The 25431-nt window shown below is 43.5% G+C and overlaps 1 protein-coding gene across 4 annotated transcripts in view; it reads left to right on the top strand.

Annotated features, from left to right (window-relative positions):
- The window catches only part of HDAC9 (histone deacetylase 9), a 660228-nt gene that overhangs the window by 598160 nt on the left and 36637 nt on the right, over positions 1-25431 (top strand). For all 4 annotated transcript variants that reach the window (XM_068235994.1, XM_068235993.1, XM_068235991.1 and 1 more), the window contains exons 9-10: positions 5741-5872; positions 16654-16772. In XM_068235994.1, coding sequence (XP_068092095.1) covers positions 5741-5872; positions 16654-16772 — 251 coding nt within the window. The remainder of the gene's footprint in view (positions 1-5740; positions 5873-16653; positions 16773-25431) is intronic.

The following is a 25431-nucleotide window of genomic DNA, read 5'->3' as shown; positions in this document are numbered from 1 at the left end:
TTTCATTGGCTCCTGGCCCTATCATTCATGTAAGCCGTTCCCATTGGCTTACATGGAGTGACAGGGTCAGGAGCCAAATAAAGTGGCTCCTGACCGGCGCACAGCGCTCTGTCATAGCGACGGCAGAGAGAGCAGCCTGCGGCGGGGGCGGATTTTAGCGGCGATTCGTCAGGAAGCAGCGGTTTTACTGGACCAGCACCCTCTGGTCCTTAAGGGGGCAGAGGGTGCTGGTCCCGAAGTGGTTAAGATTCTGGAAGCAATGTACTGTATGCTCCAAACACAAGTTGGCCAATGAAAACTGACGCACATGGATATCCCTTTTAAAAATGCTAATTAATTGTTTGTATTTTGGGGGGATTCTTTTTGGAGTCGTTTTTTTGAAGTGGGTACCTAAACAAGTCAGATTTCATTATATTATTTCAAACTAGTCTACCTAAGCCCGTTTAAAAATGGGCTCTAGGTAGAGATATAACCTCATCACCGCCGCCAGTCAGTGCGCTCGCCCGTGCCCGCCACGCGTGCACCCACCCGCCGCGGGCACCTGTCCGCTGGCCGCACGCGCGCACCCTCCCGCCCTGCTCCCTGGCCCTACCTCCCGTCCCAACAGCTGTCTGTGCTGTGCACATGCGCAGTACAAAAATGCCACGGGTGGACAGACAGGGAAAGATGATGATGCAGGGACAGTTAGGTTTTATTATAGAGGATAAATACTTATAGCAAACCTGAACTGAAAAATAATACACGCATCATACTTACCTCCCGCAGTCTGCTCATCAATTTTTCTCCTCTCCTGCATGCTTTTTGTCTACTGTGGTTGCTGGAATTCTCAGTCCCTCATTTTAATAATAGCAAATGATCCCGTAGGAGCTTATATGTCAGCTCTCTGTTTACCTGTAATATCACTTGAGCCATAGGGAAACATGGACATCACCTTGAACACCAGTTGTCATTTTAAATAATTTTGCTCAGTTTAGATTCACTTTAAGGCCTGAGACACACTACAGAGTGTATGTAATTAGTATGTATGTGTTTAAAAAGCAAACCAACAACAACAACAACAAAAACACTCCAGTTGACTTGCATTAAAATGGCAGTAAAATCATGGAAAAATAGCAGCGATCACTATTTTTTGGAAAATCGCAATCGCAGTGATTTTTATGCAAGACAACGGGAGCAATTTTTAAAAAATGCAAACGCAACACTGACGGTCAGAAAAGCACTCTGCGGTGTGTCTCAGGCCTAAGTATTCCATACGTTTTGTTTTGTTTTTTGTGTTTCAACCTCTAACATTACATCATTTTTAACTCATTTTTTGTCCATAGCTTTACATAATTTTTACTAGTTGCCAGTGAGATAGGTTGATCAGTGTAATATTAGCGTAATAGCTTGGAAGGAGCTCAGTGCAGGTGCAGCAAGCTCTAAACAATGTCTGCTTCACTGCACCTGACCAGAAGCGCCTCTTCCAGCCCACATCCTGACATGTGGTATTCTTTACGCTCAAGTGTTCACATGTTTTTCCAATGAAAACCTCTATCTTAGTCTTTCCTCCTTATTCACTGTATACATATCTACTGAAATTAGTATCCCCTGCAGCAGCCCATGCTCAATTAGCTACAATGAAAACCTCCTGTTGCCAGAGACATTTTCCCCCTTGATGAATTTAAATAAACACATTTGCTAAGTCTCCAGCGCACGTTATTGAGAACTTGCTGCCATTGCTCGTCTAAAGGAAGCTGTATATCAATGCCTATGCTTTGATGGTGCAAACATATTAGGCTACATGTGTAATACCCGTGTTCTTTATGTTATTCTACGGTGACTATTCTTCACTCTCCCAACACAGACACGTCAATACTAATCATCCATTTCTGCTCCCTAGTCAGAATTCTGGCAACTTTTGTTCTTGATTAGCGTATCTGTTTCCACTCCCTTTATGTACATTTTTTATGGTCAGCCTATTTTATTTTATTATTTAGGATGTCCCTTAGATGCCCTCTTGTCTCCAAGGAAAGCTAAACACCGAAGGTTTTAGGCTGGTCTAGAAGATGATGAGCCAACCCATAAATGGAAAGGAATGCATAGCAAGCTCATGCAGATGAGAGTCTGGCTGTGTAGTGTAGTGTTGAAGTATCTGATATATTATTACATGTATCTGGCAGGGCAATCAACTTTTTTTTTGGGGGGGGGGGGGGGTAGGGGCAATCAAACTGATGGACATATTGGCATGATTTCTGCGGTCTTCACAACAGAAAATACATGAATATAGTGCATGGTTTGCAACTTGAAACACATTTCTCAATTTATATTTTTTGAAACCCCTTGCTTAAGACCTTGTCACTCTGCCCGAATAGATTGTTGCTTCGAATCCTTCATAAATGTTTGTGAGTCTTTAAGTCCTTAGAAATGACTAATAATGAATGTATGCCCTAATCACATTCACAAATATTATGTTTCTGTCATTTTTTTTAAAAGTGCTCACTAGCATGGATGTATACAGGCCGGCCTACCTACTTGCATGCAGAGTATCTGTGCAGGTGCACTATGGCGCTGCCATTTTGGGAGTGCTTTGGAAAAAATATAGGATAACTTGAGGACTCCCAAAGAGGAGTCCAAAATATGTCAGTCAGAGGCTCAAATTAGGCACCACCAGGCAGGAGGGCTTAGGGTAAGCCACCACCAGGGTGGTTCTTAGCGTTAGGCACCACCAGGGAGGATCTTAGCGTTAGGCACCACTAGTGGAATCTTTGGGTTAGGCACCACCAGGGTGGTTCTTAGCGTTAGGCACCACCAGGGAGAATCTTAGCGTTAGGCACCACCAGGGGGGTCTTATGCCCGGTACACAAGATGAGATTTTCTGGCAGATTTACTGCCAGCTCGACTATTTCCAACATGTCTGATCTGATTTCTGATTGTTTTTCAGAAACCAGATTGGACATCTTGGAAATAGTCGATCTGGCAGTGAATCTGCCAGAAAATCTCATTGTGTGTACCAGGCATTAGGGTTAGGCACCACCAGAGGGGTCTTAGCGTTAGGCACCACCAGAGGTGTTCTTAGAGTTAGGCATCGGTAGAGGGAGAGCTCTGTGTGAGAGTAGGGTTAGGTTAAGTCTTGGGAAATATTAACAATGTTTTACTATAGGAATTTAAGTAGTGGAATATCAATAACTTTACCGATATTCTACTATTGGCTTTTTCCTGTGCTCTTTTCAATGTACCCAAATCGATGTCCCCTCATATTAGTACAATATGTAACATTTACTGTTTAGTCATGCGATATTTTACTAGATTACTTATGCTGGCCATATTTACTATCAATAGCAGCATTGCCACGTTTTTTTTCCCATCAGGACTTCAGGTCCACTTTTTTTTGTACATTGTTACATTTCCTATATGAGGGCACCATAAACAGTTTGTTATTATTTGTTATTAACAAGTGTGTTGTTTTAGAAACAAACGCAGGCTATTTCATGTGAAGTTTCAGTACAAATTTTATTAGCAAAGTTCTTCATTGACTAGACACACCATTATCAGTCGGTTAGCTCCTTTTTTAAAGCAGACCTGAAATCAGAACTTCCTCTCTGCTCTAAAAGATAAGCAGCAGCATAATTACCTTTAAAGAAAAAACATTTTTTTGTTGCTGATAGCTGATAGAAATCTGCAGTGTGTCTACTTCCTGCTTTCATGAAATCAGACATAGGGTGAACATCCTGTATTTACAAATTAGCTGCTCTGCCGAGGCAGTCAGCTGACACAGCTGATAGATCGAATTACTGTTGTGATTAGTCACAGATGAGGGGTAATTAGACAGGCTAAACTCTTTAAATACATACAGGGTGCATTTCTCTGTTTTCCTGTGCATGACTTCAGGTCCACTTAAATTGCTTTTAGCTGTGATTGGCAGAGAGATGTTATACATGATGATTAAACAGGAAACAATTAACCACATTCCAGTGCTGAAGTTATCAGCAAATGAATCACAACTTCTACAAAAGAACAGCAAACAGTAATTTAATATTTCCTTATTTTTTTTTCTGTTTTTGAAGCAATTGTTTGTATTTCCCCCCCTCCACTACGATAATGCTAGTGCCAGATCTCGGCCTATACATGTGTTTTCTCCCTTTCAGTTCCAGATTGCATGTTTTCATTTCATTAATTTATGTTATGCAAGGTTACCTTCTCAGCAGGCAGACAAATTCAGAGACATGAATATATAAAGAAAATTTTCTGCCACTGATGTGATTGAAATGCAAAGAGTGAAAAGTGTGTGGTAAAAATAGGAAGGCAATCAGTGCCACCAGGCATGAAACACATTGACACAGAAGTTCAGCAACTCTCCAGTGAATACAGAACAACTTTCTCTCCCAGTACCGGGAATAGATCACGCATTAGTCAGTCACCAGCATGGAAAGCTCTCAAGAAATGGATCTTGCCAATACAGTGACGAAAAAATGAAATAAGGGAAATATATATATAATTACTTCGTATTTATATAGCACCAACATTTTCCGTAGTGCTTTACAGAGTATATATAGGCCTCAATTCACTAAACTTATCTCCTGTCTTTAATAACTCTTCTAGAGTTGTTACCATGGTGATAAGGCATGTAGTATTCAGGAAACATTTTACCTCAGGCAAGCCTAAAGTTAACTCTTCTGTCTTTAACTCTCCAATCCTTAAAAAAACTCCAGAGTTAAAGACAAGCTGTTAATTAGCTGCATGTGAAAATAACTACAGAGGAGGTAAATTAACTACAGAGGAGGTAAATTAACTACAGGAGAGGTAACTTAAGGAATGAAGAGGTAAGATAACTCTCTCACGTGTGGAGGTAAGTTTTCTCTTGCCTTATTATCTCTAGCATGATCTTAGTGAATTGAGGCCATAGTCTTGTCACTAACTGTCCCTCAGAGTGGCTCACAATCTGAAAACTTAAATAACAAGATAATATGTAAAAAAAAAAGAGTGGCTCACAATCTAATCCCTACCATAGGTCATTGTAATTTAGAGCAAATTAAGGCCTCGTTCACATCTGGTGCTCTCAGAAACGTGTAAAAGCACATGATAAAAAACGCATGCGTTGGTGCACATTTTAGTGCTCGTTTCAGTGCATTGCACTTTTTTTAAGCATGTTTTGTTTATTGTAGCAGTTGTCAACAAAGATTTGTTTTATTTAGGGGTAAAAAATGCATGCGCTTCTATGCGCTAAAAAAGCACACCCATTCACCTGCATTGATATGCGCTTTACAGCTCAACGCACAGAAATGCATGCAACACTACGTTTTTGTAGCTCAGTGCATAGATGTAAACCAGGCATATTAATAATATGGGAAAATCAATACCTTGCAGAACGCACACAATGCTCTCTGAAAAATGCACAAAAACGCACCTAATGTGAACAAGGCCTAAGAGGGAAGCCAAATAACTTATCTGTATATTTTTGAGATGTGGGAGAAAACCAGAGTGCCCAGAGGAAACCCACACAGACATGGGGAGAACATACAAACTCTGTGCAGTTAGTGCCCTGGCAGGGATGAAAACCGGGAACCCAGCGCTGCAAGGCGAGAGTGCTATCCACTGTGTGCTGGTGATGATTTTTTTTTTTAACCAGGAAAATATAAACTATTACCTATAAATATTGGGGCTGCATGGTGGGCAAAAACACAGTTGGGCTGCATAACTGACTGAACATATTTACTGTTTTCCTATCTATTAATTTGCACTGTCTGCCTAATTTTCATTTCAGTGTCAGAACCCAATTTGAAAGTCCGATCTCGATTAAAACAGAAAGTTGCAGAAAGAAGAAGCAGCCCTTTACTTAGAAGAAAAGATGGAAGCGTCAACAGCTCTTACAAAAAGAGGATATTTGAAGTGGCAGGTAAGAGGTGTATTATCTGTTATATATGGCAGTAATGTAATGATTCAGTAACGGCACGCATATGTTTGAACACGAGTTGCAAAGATTTCCTGTTCACAATACCAGTTTATACACTGTGGTGTTCCTACATCTGGCCTGTATATGTCACTGTTGTAGTTTACTGCTCATGATTATCTATACTATTGTGGGTTGTTTGTTCCTGTCCTGTCCTGCCCTGGCTAGAGGCATGCAGAGCAGTGGCGTCTCTATAATAGGGCGTAGGGGGGCGTGGCGCACCGGGTTTCAGACACCCAGGGGGGTGTCGCCACGACCCCCCACAGCAGCACAGCAGGAGGGAGAAGCAGGGCTAGATGGAGGGGCTGTGGAGGCAGCGGTGGGGAGGGGGGAAATATCCCCCCCCCCTTCCCTCACCTGGGAACCCTCCTTCTGCCTCTCTCTTCCCCCTCCAGAATAGCGGCGACAAGTGCGGGGCGGCCGGAGGCGCATGGACAATGACTTACCTGATTTCCGCGTTCCAAGCGTGGAGCGCAGCGTCATGATGTTACAGGTCTCCGCCTCCAATGCCGCCCACTGTGCTTCCGCTAATCAGAAAGTACAGTGGGCGGCATTGGAGGCGGAGACCTGTAACGTCATGACGCTGCGCTCCACGCTTGGAACGCGGAAATCAGGTAAGTAATTGTCCATGCGCCTCCGGCCGCCCTGCACTTGTCGCCGCTATTCTGGAGGGGGAAGAGAGAGGCAGAAGGAGGGGTCCCAGGTGAGGGAGGGGGGGGGATATTTCCCCCCTCCCCACCGCTGCCTCCACAGCCCCTCCATCTAGCCCTGCTTCTCCCTCCTGGGGCACCTACACTGGGGGCAACTATACTAGCTTACTGGGGGCAACTATACTAGCCATACTGGGGGCAACTATACTAGCCATACTGGGGGCAACTATACTAGCTTACTGGGGGCAACTATACTAGCCATACTTAGGGCAACTATACTAGCCATACTGGGGGCAACTATACTAGCTTACTGGGGGCAACTATACTAGCCATACTGGGGGCAACTATACTAGCTTACTGGGGGCAACTATACTAGCCATACTGGGGGCAACTATACTAGCCATACTGGGGGCAACTATACTAGCCATACTGGGGGCAACTATACTAGCCATACTGGGGGCAACTATACTAGCCATACTGGGGGCAACTATACTAGCTATACTGGGGGCAACTATACTAGCCATACTGGGGGCAACTATACTAACCATACTGGGGGCAACTATACCAGCTATGCTGGGGGCAACTATACTAGCCATACTGGGGGCAACTATACAAGCTTACTGGGGGCAACTATACCAGCCATACTGGGGGCAACTATACCAGCCATACTGGGGGCAACTATACTAGCTTACTGGGGGCAACTATACTAGCCATACTGGGGGCAACTATACTAGCTATACTGGGGGCAACTATACTAGCCATACTGGGGGCAACTATACTAGCCATACTGGGGGCAACTATACCAGCTATACTGGGGTCAACTATACTAGCCATACTGGGGGCAACTATACTAGCTTACTGGGGGCAACTATACCAGCCATACTGGGGGCAACTATACCAGCCATACTGGGGGCAACTATACTAGCCATACTGGGGGCAACTATACTAGCCATACTGGGGGCAACTATACTAGCCATACTGGGGGCAACTATACTAGCCATACTGGGGGCAACTATACTAGCTTACTGGGGGCAACTATACTAGCTTACTGGGGGCAACTATACTAGCTTACTGGGTACAACTATACTAGCTATACTGGGGGCAACTATACTAGCCATACTGGGGGCAACTATACTAGCCATACTGGGGGCAACTATACTAGCCATACTGGGGGCAACTATACTAGCCATACTGGGGGCAACTATACTAGCCATACTGGGGGCAACTATACCAGCTATGCTGGGAGCAACTATACTAGCCATACTGGGGGCAACTATACAAGCTTACTGGGGGCAACTATACCAGCCATACTGGGGGCAACTATACCAGCCATACTGGGGGCAACTATACTAGCTTACTGGGGGCAACTATACTAGCCATACTGGGGGCAACTATACTAGCTATACTGGGGGCAACTATACTAGCCATACTGGGGGCAACTATACTAGCCATACTGGGGGCAACTATACCAGCTATACTGGGGGCAACTATACTAGCCATACTGGGAGCAACTATACTAGCTTACTGGGGGCAACTATACCAGCCATACTGGGGGCAACTATACCAGCCATACTGGGGGCAACTATACCAGCTATACTGGGGGCAACTATACTAGCCATACTGGGGGCAACTATACTAGCCATACTGGGGGCAACTATACTAGCCATACTGGGGCAACTATACTAGCCATACTGGGGGCAACTATACTAGCCATACTGGGGGCAACTATACTAGCTTACTGGGGGCAACTATACTAGCTTACTGGGGACAACTATATTAGCTATACTGGGGGCAACTAAACTATACTAGCTATACTGGGGGCAACTAAACTATACTAGCTATACTGGGGGCAACTAAACTATACTAGCTATACTGGGGGCAACTATACTGGCTGGGGCAACTATACTAGCTATACTGGCTGGGGCAACTATACTAGCTATACTGGGGGCAGCTATCCTGGCTGGGGGCAACTATACTAGCTATACTGGCTGGGGCAACTATACTAGCTGTACTGACTGGGGGCAACTATACTAGCTGTACTGGCTGGGGGCAACTATACTAGCTATACTGGCTGGGGCGACCATACTAGCTATACTGGGGCAACTATACTAACTTCATTGGGGGCAACTAGCTTCACTGGGGGCAACTATACTAGCTACACTGGGGACAACTGTACTAGCTATACTGGGGGCAGCTATATTACCTACACTAAGGGCAACTATACTAGCTATATTGGGGGCAACTATACTAGCTATACTGGGGCCGCTATTCTGGAGGGGGAAGAGAGAGGCAGAAGGAGGGGTCCCAGGTGAGGGAGGGAGGGATATGTCCCCCCTCCCCACCACTGCCTCCACAGCCCCTCCATCTAGCCCTGCTTCCCCCTCCTGGGGGTACAGCCTCCATATCACTCTCATCCCGGGTTCACTTTAAATTAGTTAGCTCCGCCCTCATCTGGTCATGGCCATGCCCATTTTTCGCCGCAGGTTATAGCCACGTCCATTTTTTTTTGGGGGGGGGTGTCTTTTAATACCAAGCACCGGGTGTCAAATGCCCTAGGTACGCCACTGATGCAGAAAAGAAACTGTCTGTAGGGAGAGTTAGTGAATCTGTTAAATAAAGCTAATTTCAGTTATCCTGCCTCTGTAACTACTGAACGCAACAGACACCTTTATATGGCTTTTGTTATTTCCATTTCATCTGGTTTCACCAGCCTCTGGCCTTCCCTCCTGCCTCCATGAGGTTTGATATAACGGAGGCTTGCCATTGGTTATATGAAGCTTAGTACTAAATTGAAGCCTGGTGTCAACCCACTGAAAAAAAAATCATCTTTCTGCAGATTGCGGATCGCGGGCCACATTTCTAACATATTTTCCCTCTTGTAATACACTGGCACATCTTGGCGGCGTGTCATATGATGCCGCTATGGCCATGGAGAACTGTCGCCGTTGAGTTACCGTAACCATTCCCTTTCATCCCGCTCACAACTCTGCAGGGAGGGAAGAACCGGGCCGCCACCAATGGCCCGATTTACAGCGCATGCGGACTATATTTGGCCCTTGAGCAGCAGTGCTCTTCTAACCATTTGTATCAATGCTAAACTCAAAATAGACAACCTAATACATGGAGTAGCATCCTAATAAATGCAACATCTTGTTCTAAAACCAACACACCACACAATGTGGCCTCCATATAATGCTGAACAGTGTAATGCTCACGTCCCAAAATACACAACCGTACCATGGGTAGTTCGCAGCTGGCAGCATACAGTAGCATGCTCTGCAGATGCGCACTAGGTAGTAGTGATGTAGTGCGCATGTGCAGAGTGCTCTTGGCCTCAGGCACGTGGTCAAAGACACACTCTGCCGGGACATTGCCTTGCGCACTAGTAACCGACCTCTCTGACCAAGAAGTAACTTTGCAGGACCTTTACGTTGACGAAAACAGGGGGAGGGAAAAATATGGGGAGCTGTGGGCATGAGGACCACTTCCTGCACATGCCTGCTCCCCTTGTTTTTAAAATGTGTGACCTCTAAAGTATCCTTTAAATGCAGACAATGTAATTAATTGACAAAGAAAGCATAAATTCCAGTAACAAAACTGTTAGAAACAATTCATGTTGAAAATGCAAGGCTTTCAAAACCTATTTCTGAAGGATTCCCTTTGAAATAATGATGTTTGTATATAAAATGTTTGCACATTTTTGTTACATAAACACGTTGTGTGTGTCTTGTTGTTTTTTTTTCTTTGCACACTTGAAAATGTAAATAAAATTGTGTAAAAAAAAAAAAAAAAAAAACGATTTACTGCTTGGACATTTTAGGAATATTCATTTACTGATGTAAAATAGCCTACATTATGCTACAATAAAGATATACACGTCCGAATTTGGATTTCAAACTATCGCTTGAAAAAGCTGCCGTATTTGTCCAACGCTGTTGAGATGTTTGTCTTGTTTTCTGTGTAATCAGTGTGTAGGGATGCTTTGTTAGCATTGTGACACAGAGAGGAATAGAACAGTGGCAGACTCAGACTAGATTAATAGCGTGTTATTATGACCTCTGGAAATCTATATTGTTTATCTTAGGACACAAGTAAACTTCTTATGTCCTCGTGTCAGGATAGACGTGACATTCCCTCGCTGCAGATGTACTGTCATGCTTCATTCTGCCTGGTAAAGGCAATTAAATGGGTCTGGGTGTTTATTAACCCCAAATCAGATACACTGGAATTCTTCAGTTGCAAAGCCAAAACACTGTATTTAAGTATTTCCAAGGAAACATTTTCTACTAAATTAAAGAACATTTAAAGCGGACCTGAAGTCGAATTTACAACAAACTGTTTCACTTTCCTGGGGCTTCTGCAATCCCCCAGCAGCCGTCCCGTCCCGCCGCCGGGCCACTGCGCCTGCGCAGCTCTGGCCACGTATATCCTTCTTCGCGTTCCAGTCTGCAATATTGCTATTGCAAACGGGAACGCGTAATAAGGATACGCTTGTGGCCCCTCGACTTATAGCAAAACGGAGCGGTGGGAGAACGGTGGTTCGCGGAGGACCGGCACGGGACAGGACGGCTTCTGGGGGCTTGCAGTAGCCCCAGGTAAGTGAAACAGTTTGTTTTAAATTTCTCCTCAGTTCCGCTTTAAGGTGAAACCATCACAAAAATGTATGAGCTCTTAATAGAATGGGGAAAGAGATAAACCATGTGGTTTTTTTTATTGCTGTTTTATTTATAGATTATATCCAAATAGGAATTGAACAGAAATGTTTCCAGATGTGAGACAGGACTAAAGCCTTAAACCTAAGACTTATGCTCCTTCTTAAAGGACACCTGAAGTGAGAGAGATATGGAGGCTGCCATATGTATTTCCTTGTAAAAAAGACCAGTTGCTTTCGGTTCTTCTGAGCTTTTAATCATCAGTAGTGTCTGAATCACATATCTGAAACAAGCATGCTTCAAATCCAGTCATATTTCAATCTTAGAGTTCCTGATCTGCATGTGTTCTCAGGGTCTATGGCTAAAAGTAGAGGCAGAGGAACAAAAGGACGACCAGGCAATTTGCATTGTTTAAATGGAAATAAATAGGTCAGCCTCCACAGCACACTCACATCAGGTGTGCTGTAATTAAAGCCTAATTATAAAATCGGATTCTTAAATAGAATTTTACATCAAATATTGTAAGGTTGTCAAGCATCCCTGCATACTGTCAGGACCATTTTGCAATGTCTGTGACAGGTAATTACCTGCCATACTCAGGTATCAGCGACCCACAGACTCTTGCTCTCACTCACTGAGCATGTGTAGAGTGCCCCTCCCCCCAGTGTAATGGGGTTTGCTTGACCATGGTCACATGGGGTAGACGTGGCTAAGCAGGTATTGAAACCCATAGATTATGATATTTGTGTAGGACCGCTTGGAGCATGATACAGAATCAGGAAGTGTCAGTATTGTGGCAACTGACACCAGAATCGTGTATTGGGGGTTGGGGTCATTTTGGGGCATTTCAGACCAGGCTCACTTTAAGTAGACTGAAAAAGAACAACTTTTGTTAGGTTTTCATCATTGCCAGTGTGCTTTCTGTGGAGATACTCTCACTTCCTGTTCTAGTGCCTAGGCATTGGTCACAAACCTAGCACTAGAATCTCACATATTCTTAAAGTAACTAGGTCACTGCTTTCCCATTGGTAGTAAGGCAGCACTCTGTAAAGGATTTATATCTCAGCCGCACTGGCAGATATCACAAGCATGGCTGTACTGAGTGAGAACAACGGAGTACCTGTGGTTGGTTGAAAATAGGGCAGATATGACATAAGAACATCTTTAAATGGCTTCCGTATAGGTCCCTTGCTCATTGTTTAACCACTTTTTCCACCAGTACAGTATATCTACATCCTTTGTGACTTCATCTAAGCCGCGAGGACGTAGATATACGTCTTGTAGCTGAAGCAGTGATGTGCTTGATAGGGCTGGCTCTGGTGCACCCCTCCAGCAATATCTGCTGCATCAGATTGATTTTTACCATTGAAAATACTTTTATTTTCTCACACACTGTAGCATTATTTCAGAATCACATAGCTTCACCATAACTTGTGACAGGAACATAATTTAAGTTTTGTGATAAATGTTAGAAACAGCCAAACAAAATTTGTGTTTTTTATTTACAGAAGTGCTTTTTATTTTTAAACTGGAATTGGTAAAACTGAGAAATAATGTGTTTTTTCCCTCTTTTTCCCAATATATTACATAGAAAACAAAATTGTTCAAGGTAAAATGCCATAGGATGAAAGCCTAGTTAGTCTTGAAAAAAACAATATATAGATCATTTAAAGCGGAATATAACCCAGCATTTCAACTTTGCTCTAAAACATTATTTCCAGCATTTTATATGCAACCAGCATTTTTTTTTTACTAGACCAGCATTGGAAGGGTTACACACAGAGCTTTAAAGTTCCGTGGAGAGAAATGCAGACGCATCCGAAGTTTAGATAGATACATTTAAGTAAACACAATGTAACAAGTGAGGAATGTGACACACACTGACTGTGCAGGAGCTCCCGGACACAGAGAGAGAGTCACATTCCTCACTTGTTACATTGTGTTTACTTAAATGTAACTATCTAAACTTCGGCTGCGGCAGCATTTCTCTCCACAGAACTTTAAAGCTCTGTGTGTAACCCTTCCAATGCTGGTCTAGTAAAAAAAAATGCTGGTTGCAAATAATATGCTGTAAATAATGTTTTAGAGCAAAGTTGAAATGCAGGGTTATATTCCGCTTTAAGTGTCGTGAGTAGGCAGAAAGTTATTGCTGATTAAACAGGGACATAGCTAAAATGTCAAAACTGCTCTGGTCCATAAGGGGGAAACAAGGTCTGGACTCTAATGGTTAATCACCTTTATTGTCAATTAGCCACAGATTTGTTAGAATTGCGATGGCAGAAAGTTCTACTAAGGACTATCAGTGGAATTGTCACATTTACATAAATTACCCTGCACTCAATAGTTGATACGTTTTTTTCTGAAGTATGTATATGGCTGACCATAAGCAGCACAGTAAGAGTAAGCAACTATACAGCTTTCGTTTTGTCATAATTGATTGTCATCACACAAAGATATTTCCATGAAAATGCTATTTGAAGAAGATAGAGATTTGTTGTCTGTATACAGAGTGAATGCAGTAACATCATTACACTTAAAGGACAACTATTGGGAAAAATGTTGAACTTTAAAATACACTGTCACTTTCAGTAGGTAGGGAAACGCCCAAAAAATCTAATATTTTGGACTATCTGGTCCATCTCCTTATGAGTGATTCACAGTATTACCATTATTCTTTACAAACGCATTCCCCAAGAGGGAACTATACAAAGATGTCAGCCAGGTTCTCTTCTCATTTGCACATTATTTTAGCAGTTGGACTGAGAAACTGCAGTTCAGTATGTGCTTTTTTAAATAAAGGAATAACTGAGAGCCCCCCATTAAGAGATGGACTAGTTCAAAACCTGTCACAACTGTCAAAGTTTCACCACCTACTGTAAGTTATGGGGAACATAGGAACATAGTAATTTATAATGCTCTCCACTCTGGTATAAATGTACATTTATATGTATGAATTTAAAATGTTACAAATTTTGGTAATAGTTGTCCATTCACTGGTAAATAGACAAGAGTCATGCAGCTAGTATGAAGATGGTCAGATGTCTCTCCTGGCATCTCAGTGAGATATCTTCCTATCTACAACCACCCTAAATTAAACAGGAGATGTACATCCAGATTAGTGAAACTCTAGATTGATGGATGTCTTCTTCCTACAAGGACACTACTACCATAAAACAACAAGGTGCCACAAACCTCCCAGTAGTAATGAAAGCTCAATCAAGCGTGAAACTACAAGTTCCCATGTTTTTTTTCTTGTTCTCTCTGTCTGGTTACCATATGGGAAGAGCAGCAATGTACTCTAGCTTGGCCACTGTATAATATTAGGAAAATACATGCTGTGTACTACTACTACCATTAATACCAATAATGATATGTGTTCTCTTATTAGGAAGATTGTTAGTGGAAATGTTATTGTGATGACGATTTAAAGCACACCTGTAGTGGATGTAAATTGTAAAATAACGTAATGCTGGATTCTCTTATAACCTTTATTTCTTAGTTGGCATCCTTTGCTGCCCTGATGTCCCTCCAGTTCTCCGTTTTGCCTTCCTCCGCTCCAGTAGTGCTTTCTGTGGAGAACTTGAGCACTGCACTGAGCATGTACAAGTTCACGAACTGAGCATGCCTAGTAAAGGGAATCATTTGTGCACAAACTGTAACAGGGCTACAGAGGCAGCAGAAGAATAAAAATGTCTAAAAAGTTTAAAATTTGTGGAGGCAGTGGTGGACTTACCTCCTCCAAACAGACACAAGATATGCCAAGAAAGTTGTGTCTGTTTGGAGGAGGTAAGTCCACCACTGCCTCCACAAATTTTAAACTTTTTAGACATTTTTATTCTTCTGCTGCCTCTGTAGCCCTGTTACATTGTTCTAAGTCCACCCCTGGTGAAGGGGTGTCATCCCTTTTTTTCCTGATCTACGGAGAGTGACTTCTTAATGCTGAGTGGGGTCAGGTCTAATCTCCCCACCTGCTATTACAGTGGTTGCCTTTAAGGTAACCCTGCTTTGTGAGTATATTTGTATTTACTCTACCAATTTCATCCCATATTCCCAGTACATATTACACTATATTTGGCTCTTGGTGCCCCTATCTTTGGATTCTTTTTACTGGGCATGTGCGGTTTGTGAACTTACACATGCTCAGCGCAAATGCCCTTTTTTTTAATGGATTAGCTTACTTCCAGTACCCAGAATCCTTAACTGGAAATAAGCTTATCCGATAATTAATGATATGTGTAGTAGGAATAGTAAATAGAACATTCTTGCTGTCTCGCATTCTTATTTTCAGTTTACGACCCGTAATTGTAATGCTTAGTGTAAACAGCAGCCATGACAGTGTGAGGTAGAATCTGGATCATTCAGCTCCCAGGGGATAGATTCAATCATCAGTTGAAGTTTTTAGTACTTTATTATTTTTATTATTATTTATTGGATTTATATAGCGCCAACATATTACGCAGCGCTATACAATAAATAGGATTACAGACAATGATAACAGGGGTGACAGAACAATACAGGTAATAGACAATAGATACAACAATACAGGTAATAGCAATAAGATACACAACACAATGCAGATAGTAGTACATACCAGATCATAAACTGAAGTGGTAGTGGTAAAAATTACAAGTTCCAAATTCTGGGTAAAGTGCACACTGTCAAGTATGATACACAAGGGGAGAGGGCCCTGCCAAGGCTTACAATCTAGAGGGAGGGGTTGTTAACATGAAAGGTGGGGGTGCAGCAAGAAGTTCTTGGCAGAAAGGATTAGGGCAGTGTTGAGTTGATGTAGGCCTCCTTGAAGTGAGTTTTGAGTGCTTTTTTGAAGGTGTTGAAGGAGGGAGCTAGCCTGATGAGCAGTGGGAGAGAGTTCCACAGGATGGGGGCAGCTCTACTGAAGTCCTGCAGTCGTGCATGGGAGTGCGAGATGCGTGGGGTGGTTAGGAGGAGGTTGTTGGAGGAGCGAAGTGGGCGGCCAGGTGTATATCTGCTGACCAGGTCAGAGATGTAGGTTGGGCAGGACTTGTGTATGGATTTGTAGGCCAAACATAGGATCTTGAAGCTAATTCTGAAGTGAATTGGAAGCCAATGAAGGGATTTGCGTAGGGGATATATAACTTTGGGTTATATTAACCAAATGTCAGTGTTGACAAAAGATCAGGAAACTTAATGTGTGTAGACGGCGCACATTAAGTTTATAGACACTTTCTTAGCATCTATTTCAACCCCAATGTCCCTCCTGGTCTCCATTTTGCCTTCCTCCACCATTCCAATGATTCTGGTTTCTGCTCACAAAATGAAAAATATAGTGGTAGGAAACTGCTTTCAAAAATTTGGCTCTGCGTATCTAGAGGTCATTTTACTTTCATTGAATGCTTCTTTTCTTGATTGTGGTTGTTTTTGTTTTGTTTTTTTTGGCTTGCAGAGTCTTCAGTTAGTAGCAGCTCTCCAGTATCTGGACCCAGCTCTCCCAATAATGGCCCAGGCAGCATGAGTGTGGACAATGAGAGTTCAATGTCTCCATCCAGGTCCCATCCCTCTGAGGTAAGTACACTCTAGCGTACCTATAGCTGTAGTTCTGGGAGTTATGACAGAACAATACAATACAAGGTGTTTCCTTGACTAGTCTAAAATGTCTAGAACATGATACCTAAAAAAATCTGTAGTATAGTTGCAGTCTGTTCCAATGAACTGTAGTTGGCAGACTTTGGTCAGCATTGAGCGATTGGAGCCAAATGCAAATTTCCAAGGGTAGCAATCACTTTATTGTTGTTGCAGTAAGTTAGTCCTATAAGTGCTAGCTGATCACTTCCAAAATGGTAGCTAGGCAAACATCAAGCACCTGAGCAGTAGAGCAGACCTGATCAGGCTCGATTTTTTTATGCCTGAGCCTGATCAGAAAGACGATACTGCGCCTGCGTTGGATTGCAGTAGGTAAATATTGCAGGCGGTTTCGGGGAGCCAGCACTGGATCCCTGGGGTTTAGGAGGATGGGGAAGCCTCATTAGGATTCAGAGGCTTCCCACTCCAGAGGTAAGTATCCCGGGGGGTTGTTACAGATTATCTTTAAATGGTGATGTATTTAAAGACCTGTGCTGAGTTTAGTTTCTCGTTCTAGATTGATTAAAAAACATTTGTCATCACCTAATTGGCTACAACACTCAGCTACTGCAGGCATTTTTGATGCACGGGGTGCTTATCGCATCTCAGCCACTCACAGACAGCAATATAGCTTTGAATGAGGAGCCAGGGATCTGAGTTGAGGCACACAATGGCAGCATTCGACTATCATGAAGCTGATCTGAAATGTTTGCGCAGCTATCATTGCCGAGCGCTTGGAGCAGCGAGGACGGCACTTCATCCAGTTTTGAGTTTTGCTACTTGTCAGCCACGCTCATACAGTAATAACAGCTAGAGGGAAGTTGAGTGTTAGGAGTGGACGGGGGGGGTTGGTTAGTGTTAGGAGACAAGATGGGAAAGTTAGTATTGTATTAGCAGGGTAGTGTTAGGCGTATAAAGGGGTGAAGGTTATTGTGAGCATAGGAGACACAGAGGGAATATGATGGGATATTGGGGGAAAAAGTAACCCCCCCCCCCCCCCATGACAATAAGCATTATTTGTACGTATTGTTTTCCTTTCAAGAGGAAAAGGGCCCCTTGGGGGTACTTACCTCTGGATCATGATGAAGCTCGCCCATCCTCCTCCGTCTCTCCGTTCCAGCGATGTCAGCTGCCGAAGATCCTGCCCAAGTGCCTGCGCAGTAGAGGGGATCCCAGCAGGCTCAGCTATTTCTGCCTGAGCCCACACGATAGCTGTTACTGGGCCTGCGTGGGGGTCACACAGGATTGTTATGATCTAGAGCCCATCATCGCTGACAGCGATGGGGCGGAGGAGGATAGGGGAAGCCCAGTGGCGTAGCTAAGGAGCTGTGGCCCCGATGTAAGTTTTACATTGTGGCCCCCCAAGCACTCTATACATAACAATTGATATGGCGCACCAAAACCTGCCAATTGTAAATACAGTGTAAGAGGTGCAAGAAGGGGATGGGGAACAGTGTGTTAATGATTACCACTATTCAAAGTATCTATAGAAGTGATTATTATGAGCACAGGACCAATAGAGAACTAATACTGTAGTTGAGGAAGGGCCCTTCGGGGCCCCTCTGGTCCAAGGGCCCCCGATGCGGTCGCAATCTCTGCAACCCCTACTGCTACGCCCCTGGGGAAGCCTCATTAGCATCTAGAGGCTAGTTTACATATCAAAATACTTGTGGAGTGAGTTTATAAAAATGGCATCAAGGTGACATTATTTAAAGGAGTACTGTATGGGTACAAAAAAAAGAGCTTAACTTACCTGGGGCTTCTACCGCCCAACCCCTCTCCCCCTCCGCAGATGTCCTGTGCCCACGCCGGGACTAAACGATCCTCCAGTCTCCCGTCACAGCTCACTGCGCAAGCTACTGCGCCTGCGCGTCTCTAGTCGTACGAGTCCTCACTCCCGCTGACGTCACTGGGAGCTTCCTGCGCAGTACGTGTACTAGCAGGCGCAGTAGCTTGCGACATTAAGGTTGCAAAATGAGCCACGGCGGGACACCGGAGGATTGTTTTGTCCCGCACAGGAGGTCTGTGGTGGGCCTTGAGAAGCCCCAGGTAAGTTAAACTCTTTTTTTTTTTTTTTTTTTTTTTTGTTACCCATACAGTACGCCTTTAAATAAACAGTATATATTTGTCATAATAGTAAACCAACTCTTTATTTTACTATAAATATTCTTATTAGAAGTTTTGCTGCAGTTAATAAGAAACAATGTGCTTATACAGCAAAATCTATAGGTCATCAGTAGGACATCCACGGAAAGGCTCAGACACTTCTACTTCCAGGCTTCCCATTCATAATAAATTAATTGTTGGTGAACTGTGATCCTGGGGGCAGGTGTTTGACCCCTGCCCACTGATTAGTAGCCCCCTGTGGACGCCAGAAGAGAAAATAATGTTACACTGATAGCTAACATGTGGCTTTATCTTGGAACTCTTTGTATTGGAAGCAAGAGATGTCAAACCGAGGTGGAAGAATAAAGACTTCATTACTGCACAATTAGACAATTAGGAAGTGAACATTCAGTAATAAAGGAGTGGAGGCTTCAGGTACCCATTACACCCTGTTCTCCTGCAGATCTCTCTGTCGCTATGGAAATCCAGTAATAGGAACTCTTCTGATTAAGCCGTGAGATCTTGGTATGCATTTTATCAGATTTCAGGTTCGCTGTGCATTTACAGGCTGCGGTTTTGAGTTTTCCATTGCTTCAGGAGAACTTCACTATCATTTTACTGCCAAAGGGAAGTCAGATATTTTTCAGGATCATACAAGGAAAATCACAGGGCTTTTTTGTCTATTTTCACATAATGCACGTTCTGCGGTTTGGCTTGAGGAAAAAAATTAATTTCATATCAGGTAGACACTAATATCCCCCTATCAGTGTTTTGTGCTACCTTGTGGATGTTCTATCTCCGTTAGGATTTTACCTATTGGTTGTGTACAGTTCTTATGGGCAGGGGCGCAGAAACAGGGCCGGTTCTAGACAGGCACATATGAGGGGGCAGCCAGAAATTTGCAGGCGGCATACAAAAACCCTGCGCCGCGCGTAGCGCGGCGCGCCAAAAAATGGGCGTGGCCATGCAGCAGACTGTGGGCGTGGTCATGGGTGGGGCCAAATAAACATGTCATGACCTTACAGTGGTGTTAAAGGACTTCCGAGGCCAAAAACAAGAAAATGACACTATACCTTTTTAATATCTGAATCCACAGAGGACGTCCAGCGCGTCCTCCGCACCGTTCCGCCGTCATTGCAGCCCTTTTCGGTGCGGAGGACGCGCTGGACGTCCTCCATGGATTCTGATAATAAAAAGGTATAGTGTCATTTTCTTCTTTTTGGCCTCGGAAGTCCTTTAAAGGTCTGCCAGGGAAGTTTGAGCTCTGCTCTTTTTAGCACAAATACAGCTCTGCGCACTGCAGATTATTGAAAAAAATGTTCTCAGGTGTAACACAGAAATACTTTTCGTCAAATGCTAATATGCTGATATTGCGTGTTTTTTTCTACCACAAATACAGTTCTGCGCACTGCAGATTATCAAAAAAATGTTCTCAGGTGTAACACAGAAATAATTTTCTTCAAATGCTAATATACTGATATATTGCGTGGGTTTTTTTGCACAAATACAGTGCTGTGCACTGAGGGCCTGAGGCGGCGGCAGATGGCAAAGAACGCACACAAAATAAATGAGGCAATCTGAGCGATTGATTTGCCAGCAAGGCTGCAGTGCACTCTGGCAGTGACACTGATTGACTGACAGCCTTAAATGAGGCAATTATCTGATTGATTTGCCAGCCAGGCTGACTATTGGACTGGCAACTGAACTGGCAACTGAACTGGCACTGTGGCACAGCACACACAAAATTATTGATTTGCCAATGCAACTGGTCTGGCACTGGCAGGCACAGCACACAGACAGTGTCTGGTGAGGCGGGTGGCAGATGGCGGGACCGGGTAGAAAAACTGTCAGCACGTCTACTCTCTCTGAGAGGAGTCTCAGCTCTGACGCAGGCACAGTGGCGGGAGCGGGACCTTAAGAAGCCGCCCTGCATAGAGGAGGAGTCGACTCTTTCAGAGGAGGAGAATTCCTCTTTCTCTGAGAGAGTCGACTCCTCCTCTATGCGGGGTGGCTCTTACGGTCGCCACTGCCTGCGTCACAGCAGAGACTCGTCTCGGAGAGCCGTCCGAGGAAGAAGCGGTCATGTGACTGATCACATGACCGCTCTGCGCTCCACACCACGGACCAGGAAGCAGCCAGCGGCATAGCGAGAGCGGCTCTGATTTGAGGGGGCAGTGAGTCTGTTTGAGGGGGCTCTGCCCCCTCTCGCCCCCCCCTAAAGCCAGCCCTGCGCAGAAATAGCATAGGCAAACGCGTGGGGGGGGGGGGGGGGATTACAGCTGCCCAGAATCCCCCCTCAGACCATGGCCGGTGCAGTGTCTGGAGACAGGCACAAGCTGAGACACCAGAATATCTGCAGGCGTCATGCAGCTCACAGCACCGCCCCCTTTCTTTCCCGATTACAGTTGACTTTGGATGTAGTTTGCAGAGCATGGAGCAGCTCTGGGGAACTTAACAGGTATGCGCCCTGTTGCCCTGCTGTGTGAATGCTTCACTTTCCCCTTGATTAACAATGTCCGCTGTCCTCGTTATTATCTGTATCAGGTGCAGATCGGACATTTAGGAAATAATTGTCAGTCGACCTGGAAATTGCATTATGTGTACCCAGCATGATGTCCGACCATATTATTATACTGTATTGTGTGTGGCTGAGGGAGACCATTCAGGAATCCCCCCCTTGAAAATCCTGGGTTTGCCCCTGAATAAGGTGTGTAGAGGTAATGTCCGCACTCCAGCACCTGGACCAGAGGGGCCCAGGAGGGATCCACCTTTCTCCAACCACTCTTTAGCTCTTTATTATTACTATGCTGTTAATGATCAGTTCTATATGTGCTTTGATTAGTTGTAACCATCAATAGACCTCCCCCCCTCCCCAAGTCTACACCTCTCTGACACTCCAATTTTCCTTGGTAGGATTCAGTGCTCCATATAAATTATGTATAGCGCACTTGACAGGGCCTAATGTAAAACTCACACTGGGGCCCAGAGCTCCTAAGCTACGCTGCTGCCTGTGTGTTTTTGAACAGTGGGGAAAATAGTACTTATTCCTGTCAGGATAACTACTTATATGACAACTAAAGCAAGAGGGATATGGAGGCTGCCATATTTATTTTCCCTTAAAGAGGAACTGTCGCGAAAATCTTAAAATTTAAAACACATACAAATAAGAATTACATTTCTTCCAGAGTAAAATGAGCCATACATTACTTTTCTACTATGTTGCTGTCACTTACAGGTAGTAGAAATCTGACGTTACCGACAGATTTTGGGTTAGTCCATCTCTTCATGGCCTTTATTCTTTATAAAGACACTCCCTGAAAAATATTTATATAAAGATGCTGGCCAGCCTCCCTGCACACTTTTTTTTGGCAGTTTGATGGAGCAACTGCCATTCACTAAGTGCTTTTAAAAATAAAGAAAACCATGAGAACCCCCCATGAGAAGATGGGCTAGTCCAAAATCTCTTGGTAATGTCAGATTTCTACTTCTTACTGTAAGTGACAGCAACATAGGAGAAAAGTAATGTATGGCTCATTTTACTCAGGAAGAAACAGACTTCTTATTTTTATGTGTTTTACAAGTATTTCAAATTTTATGATTTTCGCGACAGAGGTCCTTTAAGCAATACCAGTTGCTTGGCTGTCCTGCTGATTCTCTGCCTCTAATACTTTTAGCCATAGTACCTGAACAAGCATTCAGCAGATCAGGTGTTTCTGACATTATTGTCAGATCTGACAAGATTAGCTGCATGCTTGTTTCTGGTGTTTTTCAGACACTACCGCAGCCAAATAGATCAGCAGGGCTGCCAGGTAACTGGTATTGATTAAAAGGCAATGAATATTTCTTCTCACTTCATTTGCTGTTAACCAGTACACTATCCAGCCACTGCTAGAGGAAAATGTAGTACAAAAAGTGAATTCAATAAGGGTCAGCAGTTAAAGCGGATCTGAGATGAAAACGTAACTATAACAAGTAACGTGTCTATATATCTTATCTAAAGTTTAGATAGTTTACACAGCAAATCTACCTGCAAACAACTTCAATAGAATATAATTATTTCTTCCTGTGATACAATGACAGCATCTATGTTGTTTGTAAACATTACACACAGGCAAGCTTATCTGAATCTTCAGCACTCAGCCTGTGAAAAAAACCTAATCCCCCTCCTCCTCCCTCCTCCCTTCTGCCTCTGAAATCTCTGGCTAGTAATACCTCCCCCTCCTTCTGCCCAGACTGAGCCCCCATGAGCCCTTGCTACTGTCTGAAAATGCCAAGGCTCTCTGAAAATCTGTGGGCGAGGCTTGTTTAGTTTATAGGGAATTAGAGTATTAAAACAAAAACAAACAAAGTATTTGGCTTGAGGAATGCCCTATAAACTATATAAAAAGCAACACAATTATGCAATGAGTAAAAGTTCATCTCGGATCCACTTTAAACTATAAAACAAATGAACAGGGGGAAGTGGTTAGATCAGCAGGCAGAAGCCACAGCTACAGTATGACTAGTGTACCTGTACAGATTAAAGCAGGAAGCCAGATAATCAGAGGGACAAAATCAGTAATGCTTTGTGACTGCATTATTGATTATGGGGCAATTAGACAATTGATTGTAAATAGTTACAGCATTTGTACACATACAGTGAAATGTACAGTCTTTAAGACACATTCAATTAGGAACTTCTTTAATTTTAGATGTATGATCTGCATGGAAGGTATTTTCCCACGTGAATATTGCATAAAAATCAACGTCCCCACCAGGACATCTGAGTGTATTTTTCCTACATTTACATGCTGGTTATAAAGATTTGCCACCTAAGACTAATAAAAAGGTTAATGGTTGCCATCCATCCTAGTAAGGAGGTTCTTTAATGACATGTAACAATGAACAAGCAGTTCCTTGATTTACTATAAATATAGTAAGGTAACACCTTTTACTACTGTGCAGCCTTTCCTTGTTTATCATACTGCCCCTGGCTACACACAAATGTCAGGGAGAAGATCACTCATCCCGTCTCTCTGCCCAGGAGCCCCTGTGAGCTCCATCAGTAAGTCCTGGCGGCCCAGGAAAGGTTACAATTCTGAATAACATCCTGTATTTTTGTGTTACCGTGCCGCGCACTGACAGCCGAGCATTAGCGAAATTTATTTTCTCTAGTTAATTGATATTCCAGATTGATCCATTACAAAACCAGCAGCCCTCCCAACCTCTGCATGCTTGACAAGTTATTATATTGACTTAGGCAATCCTATGTGTGCTGGATCCTTCTTGGTGGTGGTCTATTATCTCAGGCCCATATGCTTTCTGTTTGGGAAGAAAGCAGTCACTGTTGTCGTACTGTTACACAGGGTATTCCTTTTCAGGGATGTGACCCCCCTGAGGATAATATCATGTCATAGCTCCTGATGCTAATGGAGCCTATGTGGCTCTTATTAGGCAATGCGCCTGGATGAGGAAGAAGGGTATAAACAGGCAGTGTAATTCAAGGAAGAGTGTGGGGCGGGGCACATGTGGATGCCGGGCAACTGCAGGAAGAGGTCTGCGGGGGCAGAATGAATGGGTCAGCAGACCTTTCAGAAAATAAAACCGTTGTCAGTCCTCAAGGGTTGATAAACTCACAACTGACAGATTTGTCCCAGAAGAAAGTGCACTATAAATTACTTTTGTCCTATGTAAGTTATAAAAGTTATAAAAATCTGACAGGTTTTGGACTGGTCTATCTCCTTATGGGGGATTCTCTGGGGTTTCTTTATTTTCAAAAGTATTTTGAATGGTAGTTGCTCAGTCCAACTGCCAACGTAGGGCTTGATTCACAAAAGCGTGCTAACACTTAGCATGCCCATGCAAAGCTGCTTTGCACGTTATATCATGCGCGTAAGGCTCTACGCACGCAAAGTAATGACTTTGCGTGAAGTCAATAGTTTACGCGCGTAAAGTTTTGCATGCATTACATCGCGTGAAAACCAGCTTCGCACGGGCGTGCTAAGCATACACTCTAATAGGTTAGCACACGAAGCACTGTAGTTATCACGTGCAAAGCGCACTTATGGCGCGTACGGCGTAACGCCGTATGCACGATGAAAGTTAATAACAACATTGCAGAATTGCTATTCTGCTTGATCTGTAGCAGGCAGAGTGAATTCTACACATCTACACAACCAAGATTAATTGTATTCAATGAAGCATTTAGACTAGGTATAATGTGTAATTTACAATAAGTAGTAACCTTTAATGATGGCATCATTAACTACTTATTGTAAATTACGCGTTATACCTAGTCTAAATGCTTCATTGGAAACTAGAAGGGAGGCAGCTGGCATCTTCACGTATATAAGTCCTTTCCAATGAGTGCTTTTGGAAAGAAAAAGGGAAAACCCCCAAGAGGAGATGGAGTAGTCCAAAACCTGTCAGATCTGTAACATTTTTATTACGTACTGTAAGTGACAGGAACATAGGAGAAAAGTAATTTATAGTGGATTGTACTGTACTACTCATAAGT

This window comes from Hyperolius riggenbachi, chromosome 5 (assembly GCF_040937935.1).
Source record: "Hyperolius riggenbachi isolate aHypRig1 chromosome 5, aHypRig1.pri, whole genome shotgun sequence".
NCBI lineage: Eukaryota > Metazoa > Chordata > Amphibia > Anura > Hyperoliidae > Hyperolius > Hyperolius riggenbachi.
The sequence above is the reverse complement of the archived record's forward strand: the minus strand, read 5'-3'. Positions and strand labels throughout refer to the sequence as shown.